Source organism: Mus pahari, chromosome 3 (assembly GCF_900095145.1).
Source record: "Mus pahari chromosome 3, PAHARI_EIJ_v1.1, whole genome shotgun sequence".
Lineage (NCBI taxonomy): Eukaryota > Metazoa > Chordata > Mammalia > Rodentia > Muridae > Mus > Mus pahari.
The window spans coordinates 138,686,069-138,696,731 of record NC_034592.1 but is presented as its reverse complement, the minus strand read 5'-3'; the positions used below and the strand labels follow the sequence as shown (position 1 = coordinate 138,696,731).

At 46.4% G+C, this 10,663-nt stretch overlaps 2 protein-coding genes across 3 annotated transcripts in view; one reads left to right on the top strand and one right to left on the bottom strand.

Annotated features, from left to right (window-relative positions):
* The window catches only part of Cnbd2 (cyclic nucleotide binding domain containing 2), a 63,309-nt gene extending 53,877 nt beyond the window's left edge, over nt 1–9,432 (bottom strand). For both annotated transcript variants that reach the window (XM_021193389.2, XM_021193391.2), the window contains exon 1: nt 9,014–9,432. In XM_021193389.2, the coding sequence (XP_021049048.1) occupies nt 9,014–9,301 (288 nt within the window). In that variant the 5' untranslated portion in view covers nt 9,302–9,432. The remainder of the gene's footprint in view (nt 1–9,013) is intronic.
* On the top strand, nt 9,114–9,988 carry Scand1 (SCAN domain containing 1). Its single transcript, XM_021193392.2, has 2 exons — nt 9,114–9,332; nt 9,432–9,988. The coding sequence occupies exon 2, from the start codon at nt 9,486–9,488 to the stop codon at nt 9,912–9,914; it is 429 nt and encodes a 142-aa protein (XP_021049051.1). The 5' UTR covers nt 9,114–9,332; nt 9,432–9,485; the 3' UTR covers nt 9,915–9,988.
* The last annotated feature ends 675 nt before the right edge of the window (nt 9,989–10,663 follow it).

Here is a 10,663-nt window from a genome sequence, read left to right as displayed (position 1 = left end):
GAACTCACTTTGTAGACCAGGCTGGCCTCGAACTCAGAAATCTGCCTGCCTCTGCCTCCTGAGTGCTGGGATTAAAGGCATGCGCCACCATGCCCGGCTCAATAATTTCTTTTTAAGAAGAACTGTCTATGTAGATCAGACTGGCCTCAAACATATAGAGACTGTCCTGCCTCTGCCTTCAGGTGCAAAGATTAAAGGTGTGTGCACTATACCCGACCCCATAAAAATTTGAAAAATATAATAATAGTAATGATGATAAATAATAATAACAGTAACTTTAAAAATATCTGAAAAAGCAAAAACTGTCTAGGACCTCAGCTCAACTTTGGATGTGTATGAAATGGCCTATCTAAGGACAGTTATATCCTGAGGGCTCTGATCCAAGTGACTCCTAAAGAATAAATAAACTCTTTAAAGCCATGATATTATAGCATTATAGATGGTGGAACTGTGAAAGGTGGGTCTGAGAGGAAGAAGCAGGTCCTGGGGTCCTGAGGAGAGGAGGCTGTGTTTTGCTTTGGCGTCTGTTTTCTTCTTTTTCTGCTTCCTAGCCAGAAAGAACTAAAAAAAGCCCACCCCACGCCTGCCCCTGCTATGTTCCTTCTGCCATGTGTTTTGCCCAAGCACCACAATCCAAAACAATTCTTTCCCTAGAGTTGTCCTTGATATTTGGTTACAGTGATGCGAAAACAATGATACTTTTGTGATAAAAAGTAGTGATATACAATCAGGTATTTGATTCCACTTAATTCTCTCTTTGAGCTTAAGGGAGTATGAGATCCTTGACTGCTCAAAATCAGACATTTGTAAACTAAATATGGGAAGAACTTTAACCACTCAAAGATTATCACATTACTGTGGCAGTTTCAAAAGGTTTCAGCTCATCACAGTGGGGAAAACAGAGCAGAGCTGTGGCTGAGGCTGTCTGTCCTGGCAGCTCAGAAGCAGAAGTGGGGGGCAGGAACCTTAAACTGGCTCTGACCCTCAAAGGCCCACCCCTAATCACTTCTATCAGCTTGACACACCTTCATAGCAGCAAGCATCTGAAAACGGCCCCATGGGGGAACTTCCAGCTTCAAACCATGACCAACAAGGCTACTAATGAGGAACATTGTGCTGGGTTGGTGGTACACACTTTTTTTTTTTTTTTTTTTTTTTTTTTTTTTTTTTTTTTTTTTTTTTTTTTTTTTTTTTTTTTTTTTTTTTTTTTTTTAAGATTTATTTATTTATTATATGTAAGTACACTGTAGCTGTCTTCAGACACTCCAGAAGACGGCGTCAGCTCTTGTTACAGATGGTTGTGAGCTACCATGTGGTTGGTGGGATTTGAACTCAGGACCATCGGGAAGGGCAGTCAGTGCTCTTAACCGCTGAGCCATCTCTCCAGGCTGTAACTCTAACTCTAAGGGATGACCTCACACCAAAGCACATGAGATAAAATTCAATAAACTTTTAAAATGCTGCTCAATTTAAAAAAAATACCATCTCTCTACTATTTTTGCAAATTCCTGTGAATCTATATTCATTTCCAAGTAAGTGTTTTGTTGCTACATCTTTTTGAGACAGGGTCTCACTATGTAGATCAGTTGGTCTCAAACTTTAAATACCTTTCCCTCAGCCAATGGGATGATAGCATTATAGGTGATCTATGGTACCCAGCAAGTTAAAAAAAAAAAAAAAGATAAAGGAAAAAAGCGCTGCAGGTTTCCTGTCCACTAATGTGCGATGTCTCTGGTTTCCTTCTGTTGCTGTGCTAAAACACTCGGACCAAAAGCAACCTGGGCAGGAACGGGTTAACTTGACTCACACTTCCAGGTCATGATCCATTGTTGAGGGAAAAGGGGCAGAAGCTCAAGGCCAGAACCATGGGGGACAGACACTGTCTGCTGGCTCCCTCTCTGATTCTTGCTTAGCTGACTTTTAAGTTAATTTTATTACTTTTAATTATATGAATGTGTGTGTATTCCTGCATGTGTATATGAACCCCTGAGGTATCCACAGAGCTTAGAGGAGTTGGAGAACCCTGGAGTTGGAATTGCATGTGGCTGTAAGCCACTTTATGTGTTAGGTAGGTGGGACTTGAACTTAAGTCCTCTGGAAAAGTAGAACCTGCCCTTAACTGTTGAGCCATTTCTCCAATCCCTCAGCTAACTTTCTTATACAGACCAGAGCCACCTGTCTGGGGACTGGGACCACCCATAGTAGGCTAGGCCTTCCTGTATGAACTAAAACCATCAGGACAACCCCTCACAGGCATGCCCACAGATCAGCCTGAGAAGACACCCGACTGAGACTTCTTCAGCTAACCGTGGGCTGCACTGAGTTGACAGTGTTAACTAGCACACGAATCTAAATTGGAAAGCTCCAGAAAAGCCAGGGAAGTATGTTCAAGCTCTCCCTTCACAGGAATCCACAATTGTTTTTAATTTTGTCAATATTTATAGAAGATTTACTGAGATTTGGGGCTTGTGTTGGAAGAAATTAATGATTTAAGATCCTTTCCTAAGAACAATATAAATCTAATTATAATAAAAAGGGCTGATAGGATAACAACATTGGAATAGCATTTTAAAATTTCTCTCTTCACGGAGCTACTTACTATGGTTTTGATAGCCTTCAACTTACACCTTTGGGGGTGCCAACCTCCCAATCTGCAAAATTCAGAAACGTGTGTGTGTGTGTGTGTGTGTGTGTGTATGTATGTATGTGTGTGTATGTGTATGTGTGTATGTGTGTGTATGTGTATGTGTGTATGTGTGTGTATGTGTGTGTGTGTGTCCCAAACAACGAAGGTGAAGGTAAAGTTAGTTTGTAGAAGGAAGCACCCATGTTTGAAAGCAATGTCTAATTGAGTGATAAAGTGATAGATCAGAGAAAGATTTGACAAAACAGGATATGCTCAACTCTCACGGAGAGAGAGAGGACAGGGGAGCTACTTAAGGGCAGAGCAGAGAGGAAGGAGGCAGTTTTCACTGGGACAGTTGTACAAACAGGTTGCCGAGAGATAATACGCTAGTCATAAATGAAGACAGAATGAGCCAGAGAATGACAAGGAGCCAGAAGACTAGAATATATTGCCAAAACTAGTTTGAGGCCAAGCAGAACAAAAAGCCAGAGGCTGAGAGAGAAGCCAGAATGAGTCAGGAAGCTTGGAAAAGGGGTTGGGCCAGAACGGCTGAGTTGAACCAGACCAAGTTCAGAAAGCACTAGAAAGGGTAAACTCATTCAGCAGTGAGTCTCAGAGGCAGGAAACATTCTAAGCCTAGGCAGGAAGGAACAATTACTACAGGAAAATAAAGGAGACAGGGCTTCACCTTGTACCTCTGGCTGGCCTAGAATCTGTATACAGACCTATATACAGGCTAGTCTCAAGCTCACAGAGATCCACCTGCCTCTGTCAAGTCCTGGGATTAAAGAACTGGCCACTATAGCAACCATACCATGCACAGTTTTTTTGTTTGGTTTGTTTGAGACAGGGTTTCTCTGTGTAGCCCTTGTTGTCCTGGGAACTTGCTCTGTACACCAGGCTGGCCTCAAACTCAAGAGATCTGCCTGACTCTGCCTCCTGAGTGCTGGGACTAAAGGTGTGTGCCCACTCCCCCTTAACCAACCATCTCTCTAGCTCCAGGAAGCTTGTTTTTTCCTCTGCAGTAAACCCATTCATGGTTCCTCTCCCCTTCCTTATTGCAGTTGGTTGGGCTGTGTACTGGCTGGTTTTGTCTGTCAACTTGACACAGGCTGGAGTTATCACAAAGAAAGGAACCTCCCTTGAGGAAATGCCTCCATGAGATCCATTTGTAAGGCATTTTCTCAATTAGTGATCAAGAGGGGAGGGCCTAGCCCATTGTGGGTGGTGCCATCCCTGGGGTAATAGTCTTGGATTCTATAAGAAAGCAAGCCATGGAGAGCAAGCCAGTAAGCGGCACCCTCCATGGCCTCTGCATCAGCTCCTGCCTCCAAGTTCCAGTCCTGACTTCCTTTGGTGATGAACAGCAACGTAGAAATATAAAGTGAATAAACCCTCCCCAACTTGCTTCTTGGTCATGATGTTTTGTGCAGGAATAGAAACCCTGACTAAGACAAATTGGTACCAGCCTAGTGGGGTATTCCTGTGACAACCTGACCATGTTTGGGGGAGGACTGTGGAAGGACTCTGGAACTTTGGGCTAGAAGATCCATTTAGTGTTAAAGAGCTCTGTGGGATGTTCTGTTGCAGCTTGGAAGATAATGTTGAGAACAGTGCAGAAGATGGAGGCTTGGCTTGTGAAATTTCAGAGTGAAGATTAAAGTTTCTTTTTTTAAAAATATTTATTTATTTTATGTATATGAGTATACTATCACTCTCTTCAGATACCCCAGAAGAGGGCATTGGATCCCATTACAGATGGTTATGAGCCACCACGTGGTTGCTGAGAATTGAACTCAGGACCTCTGGAAGAGCAGTAAGTGCTCTTAACCGCTGAGCCATCTCTCCAGCCCAAAATTAAAGATTCTTATGAGGGCCATTGCTGTTTTGATTGTGAAGATTCTCTGGATTTGGTTAGCTGGAGCTGAAGAATCAGCTGTGATTAACNAGATAGCAGAACTACTAAAGCAAAACCTTTGCATTACTGAGACTATTGATGCTGGGGCTAAGAAATTAACAGTGATTAATAAGAGACCAGCATCAGTGAGATGAAATCTTCTGGGAAGTGTTTTCTGAGATCACAAAGAACCTGTGTCCTAGAGATAGCCAAGGTTGTACTTTGTGTTGCCTCTGTACTTGGTAATGTGTAATAGTCACCCAGGTGGTACTGGTTTTGAAGGCATGAAGGGGTCATGAAGAGCAGCTGATGCTCGGCACTTGAGAGGCCATGGAAGGCCATTGGTGAAGGTGCAGCCTCAGTTGCAATTGATGGTCCAGGACTGAAGGGGTCATGCAAAGGAGTTGAGAGGTTTGGCACCATGCAGAGAACCTATGAGAGGCTATGAATCTTAGTTGCAGTGGAAGACAGCGGTGTTTTGGAGATGCCAGTTCCAAGAACAGCAGCGGCAGTGGAGTACAGGCAGCTGGAGCCAAAAGACAAAGTGTGTGCTACCATGGGCAGAGCTGGAGCCGTGACCCAATATCTTGGAGGACACCTTCCTCCCCAACTTGTTTCTTGGTCATGTTTTGTGCAGGAATACAAACCCTGACCAAGACAGGCTGTTCTAGTCCTGAACACTGCCTGCCATCACCGGGAATAAGACTGTTTGTTAATATAGAGTAGTAAACCAGGGAACCTGGCAGAAGGACATGGCAGAAGGACATGTAAAGCCATGAGGTCTAACAAACACGAGAGCCCCCACCCTTTCCACTTCTGAAAAGAGGAAAGGAAAACAACTTGGGCAATAGCAAATGCAAATGCCATTCTACTTCAGAGAATGGGGACAACCGGGACAGAGTATCTGTGAAAGGAAGCTGAACAGCTGACTAACAGAAATGCAGATTTCGAGGGGCCAGCAAGAAAAAGCCTCAAGTCCAGAAGTCTCCCAAGCTTACAGGCCAGCAACTACAAAACCCACTGAGGGGTCCTTGTGGTGCCTCTCAAGGTCATCTTTCACATCTCCGGGGGAGACATCCTCCAAGGATGGGCAAGGTGTTCGTCAGAAATCTGTCCTAATGGTGGTTACCGGGCTGTTACACAATCCCTGCGCAGAATTCAAAGGAACAACAGCAGGGATGACCAAAATCCTATCACATCGGGCCTGAGCTGGTTGGTTTTGTGTCAATCTAACACTAGAGTCTTCAGAAAGGAAGGAGTTTCAACTGAGGAAGTGCCTCCATGAGATCCAGCTGTAAGGCATGATCTCACTCTCAGCATTTGCTCAATGGAGGAGGGCCCAGCCCACTGTGGGTGGTACTATCCCTGTCCCGGGTTCTATAAGAAAGCAGGCTGAGCAAGCTAAGGCAGTAAGCAGCACCCCTCCCTGGCCTCTGCATCAGCTTCTGTCTCCAGTTCCTGCCCTGTTTGAATTCCTGTCCTAACTTTGGTGATAGACAGTAATGTGGAAGTGTAAGTTGAATAAACCCTTTCTTCTCCAAGTTGCTTTTTGGTGTTGGTGTTTTGTCACAGCTACAGAAACCCTGACTAAGACAGGATCTCTGTCCCTTTCTGGAAAACGGAGGTACAAAGGAAGCTGTCAAACAGAATATACCATCTGCCAGGATTGCTTCAGAGATTATACCTTTGCTGGCACCATCTGAATTTTCACAGAAACTTCCATGAGGTTAGTTCTAAATGTCTCAAACCCAGGACAGATGGCTGAGTTGCCTATTTAACATGTCAAAGTGAACCTGGCCACCAGGTCCCAGCATCCCTCAGCCCTGCCTATTCCAGTCCTCCTGGTTGTATACCCTGCCCCTACCCTGAACTCTACAGCCCAGTCGGGGAAGGCTGCTCTTCCCTCAGAGGTTCCTCCCTGTATGATCCAGCCATTTTGGTTACCTGCTGGCTTCAGACCTTTGGGCTTCCTGGCTGTGGCACCTGGTTCTGCCTTCCCCCTCTTTTCTCTCCTCATCATGGCTCAGGATGACGTCCCCTCTGGACTCTCTCAGGGTCTCTGACTCTGGCCATGCTTTCCCTGTTATCTACACTAGACCTTCCCCTCCACTGTGCCTAGGAACCACAGTCATGTTCTCTCCTTTTTATTCCTCTTTTCCACTCAAGTTCTTGCATCCAGATTTTTTTATTTTATAGATTAACATGGCAACACCTGTAGCTCAGAGGCTGAAGGCAATGAACCTGACCTAATGAAATCACGTGTGTATGTGTGTGTGTGTGTGTGTGTGTGTGTGTGAGAGAGAGAGAGAGAGAGAGAGAGAGAGAGAGAGAGAGAGAGAGATCCATGCGAGTGTACAGGTATGAGGATGCCAGAAGAGGGCGCTCTACTCTATTGCTCTCCTCATTGCCTTGAGATAGGGTCTCAAGTTGAATTTAGAAGTACATATTGGATAGGCTAACCACGCAGTTCTTTTGAGCTCTACCTGGGCCCAACATTAAGGTGTAGGCCAGCTCGGCCATGCCTGGCTTTACATGGGCACAGGGAGAGTCGAGTCCTCATGCTTACACAGAAAGCACCTGTAGAAGAATTTTAATCCTGCAACATGGCTGCTCCAGCGCGGGATCACATCCAAAGGCCTTCTAGGTTCGTGTGATCCAGCTGGAATGACATTCCTTTAATTCCTTAGTACATACCTTAATCTCTTAACAATGACTGTAAGGAAGGTTAGTTTATAGAAGGAAGCGGGTTGGTCTGAAAGTGACATCTAATTAAGGGCAGACAAAGTGTTGAATCAGGGAAAGATCTGACAGAATGAGTCAGAGATAGGATATGCCCAACTCACAGGAAGTCAGCACTGGAAAAAGAGACTACTTAAGAATGGAGAGAGGGGAAAAGGTGTGGTGGTGTGGTGTGGGCTAACAGGACAGTTTGACAGACATAGGTGAAGAAGACAAAATGAGCCAGAAGATTAGAACAGAGTGGCGAAGTTAGTATGAGGCCAAGCAGAGCAATTCAGTCAGAAGCCAAGAGAAGATGATGAAACCAGTCATCCTGGAAGATTAGGTTGTCCGGAGGAGGCTAGAAGCTTTTAGAATGGAGAAGAAACTGCATGAGCTGCCCAGAGCTGTGGACTCACAATGCTTGGGTACCATGCTCATCTCATCCCATCATCCAACGTTCCAAGCATCCTTACCAACCGCTCCATCTCCCTAGCTCTGAAAGCTCTGTCTTTCCCAGAGCTTGATTTACTCCATTTGACAACTGTGAGGCAGGCACTATTTACTGTTGGGGGTGTTAAAGCAAAGAAACCCTGAAAAGATGTTTCCAGACACCTGATTCCAACACTCTATAGACAGTAGCTAGTCAACAAAAATATACTATGAACTGTATGTGTAATTTAAAGTCTTCAAAGTTGTTGTATTTTAAAAGTAAAAAGACACAGGTAAAATTTAATAATAGTTTATTTGACCCCATATATACAAAATTATGTATCATACTCAAATACTTAATAAATACAAAACCTTTTTCTTTTCCTACAGACACATGCGTAATTCTACACTATAATACATCTCAATTTCGGGGTATTTACCTTTCAAAGATTCAGTAAATACAAGAAGCTAATGGCCACCATATGGGGCGTTGTTAATTACAGTTCACTTATTAATCTTTTTTAAAAGATATATTTACTTATTTTATGTATTCACCATTGTTTTCTTCAGACACATCAGAAGAGGGCATCAGAGCCCATTGTAGATGTGAGTCACCATGTGGTTGCTGGGAATTGAACTCAGGACCGCCGGGCAGTGATGGTGCACGCCTTTAATCCCAGCACTTGGGAGGCAGAGGCAGGCAGATTTCTGAGTTCGAGGTCAGCCTGGTCTACAGAGTGAGTTCCAGGACAGCCAGGCTACTCAGAGAACCCCTGTCTCAAAAAACAAAAACAAAAACAAACAAAAACAAAAACAAAAACAAAACGAACTCAGGACCCCTGGAAGAGGAGTCAGTGCTCTTAACTACTGAGCCATCTCTCCAGCCCCCCACTTATTAATCTTAAAGTTAAAAGTAGTACCCATCGAATCTCTTTCTCTTGGTTTTTGAGGACAAGCAAAAATAATGACAAAGAAGCCCTGAGCATTTGTTTGGGGGCAGGAAAGTCTAAAGACTCTTGCCCCAAATACTTTGTCCTTCTCAAAATAAAGTGAGATCAGTTGCACCTATACAGGCGATGGTGTGTGTATGTGTATTTAATGAGATTCTCAGCTCAATTTATAGCTCAGGAGGTGGCCTTTAGCTCTAGGATTACGGGCTTGAGAGATCTTTTTAAAAGTAGTTGGAGCCCCTGTCCCGCTGTCCCACCCAGGGCATCTGCCCAAGCTCCGACAATCCCCTGGCCAACCATCACCCTCCTTTACCCAGGACTGTTAGCGCTACCCCCAGATCCTGCCTGGTCAAGCAGGGGCCAGCATCTACCCTAGCAGGCGCAGGTCACCTGCACGCCAGGGCGGTCCTTCGATTGGGGTATCTCCGTCTTTATCTTCTTAATCAAGGCCGGCCTCTCCTTGTCTTCCTCTGATCTGGAATCCGATCCCGACTCAGATTTCGACTCCGTCTTGTCCGTCGTGTCCGTCTTGTCCGTTGGCTCCAATGGGGACCCTGCAGTGCTGCCATCCTTACTGCCTGAAGAGCTGGTATCTACGGACCACTCAAAGGACTTCCCCAGATCAAACTTCACGTGACTGGTAGAGGACGCGGCTTCCGGATTCAAGGATCGGTTCATTTCCGGCCACCGAGGAGCTTCGCCGGTCGAGGTAAGCTGGGCTAGCCCGCGGCCTGTCCTGAGTCCGCGTCCCGCCTGGGTGCGCGGGCCCTGCCCTTCAGCGGCTCTCTCTTACCTCGTCCCCGTGCAGACGCAGGCGAGGCGCGGGACTGCGAAACAAAGGGGGACGCCAACAGCCGTAGTCATGGCGGCGCCGCAGCCCAGCCAGGACTCCCCAAGCCCCGCGGCGCCGCCCGAGCAGCAGGAAGGAGCCGGCGACTGTGCGGCCCCATCGCCCGACTCCGGGAGCTCCCCGGCCCCGGAGCTCCCCGGCGCGCCCGCAGCTTTGAACGCAGCGCCGCTGGCTGACGCCGCCCCGCGGCCCGGAGCCTCTCGGCTGGGCCCCGAAACCTTTCGCCAGCGCTTCCGGCAGTTTCGCTACCAGGACGCGGCCGGGCCCCGGGAAGCCTTCCGGCAGCTGCGGGAGCTGTCCCGCCAGTGGCTGCGGCCTGACATTCGCACCAAGGAGCAGATCGTGGAGATGCTGGTGCAGGAGCAGCTGCAGGCCATTCTACCCGAGGCGGCCCGGGCTCGGCGGCTGCGGCGCCGCGCGGACGTACGCATCACCGGCTGAGCGGCGGAGCCTGGGGCTCCCTGGACTGACACACCCTACCCCTGAGTTAATAAAAGTTGAATTTTGACAGCTCCTGTGTCTGCTGTGTCTTGCGTTCTTCCTCTGTTTATTGGGTTTATTTTACGAACTTGTTGCTCACCTTTCCAGGTAATAGCCAGAGGATTCTGGGAACCTGTAAGATTAAGGCTTTTTATTAGCTATTCCTGGACCACTGGGGATGCGTGAAGCTATGCCCTTAGGCGGGAAATCCACCTTCTCATCTTGACTTGATTTAGACCACATCCACAGTTTTTCTAAACCTGCTTGAGTTTTGTCTTGCAAAAGGCCATGTTAATGAGGTTTCAGTTTTCTAGTGTTCTACCCTCTGCCTCACACTATCCAGTATCCGAGCTTCAGCAGGTAGCAGCAGTACACAGCAGTTTGGAAGCTGAGCAGTAAAGTAACTGGCTCTATTAAATGCTCGTTTAGCTGGTTGTGACTCATACTTTAAACCTCAGCACTCAGGAAGCAGAGGCAAGAGGATCTCTGAGGCCAGCCTGGTTTACATAGTGTGTTCCAGTCAGGACTATGTAGACCCTCTCAAAAACAAACTCAAGCAACAGAACTGATATTGCCAAGGAAAGCATAAAGTTTCACTTTATGCTTCAAGATCAGTAACTGGAGTCAATACAACTGGATAACACATTGTTTTTCCAGTAATTTTGTTGGAAATAGCCTCTTCTTCCAACAGTTACCTGGGAAGTGTTGAG

Excerpts from the sequence above, each read along its gene's own strand:
- Scand1 (XM_021193392.2), top strand. The coding sequence starts at position 9,486 with ATGGCGGCGCCGCAGCCCAGCCAGGACTCCCCAAGCCCCGCGGCGCCG.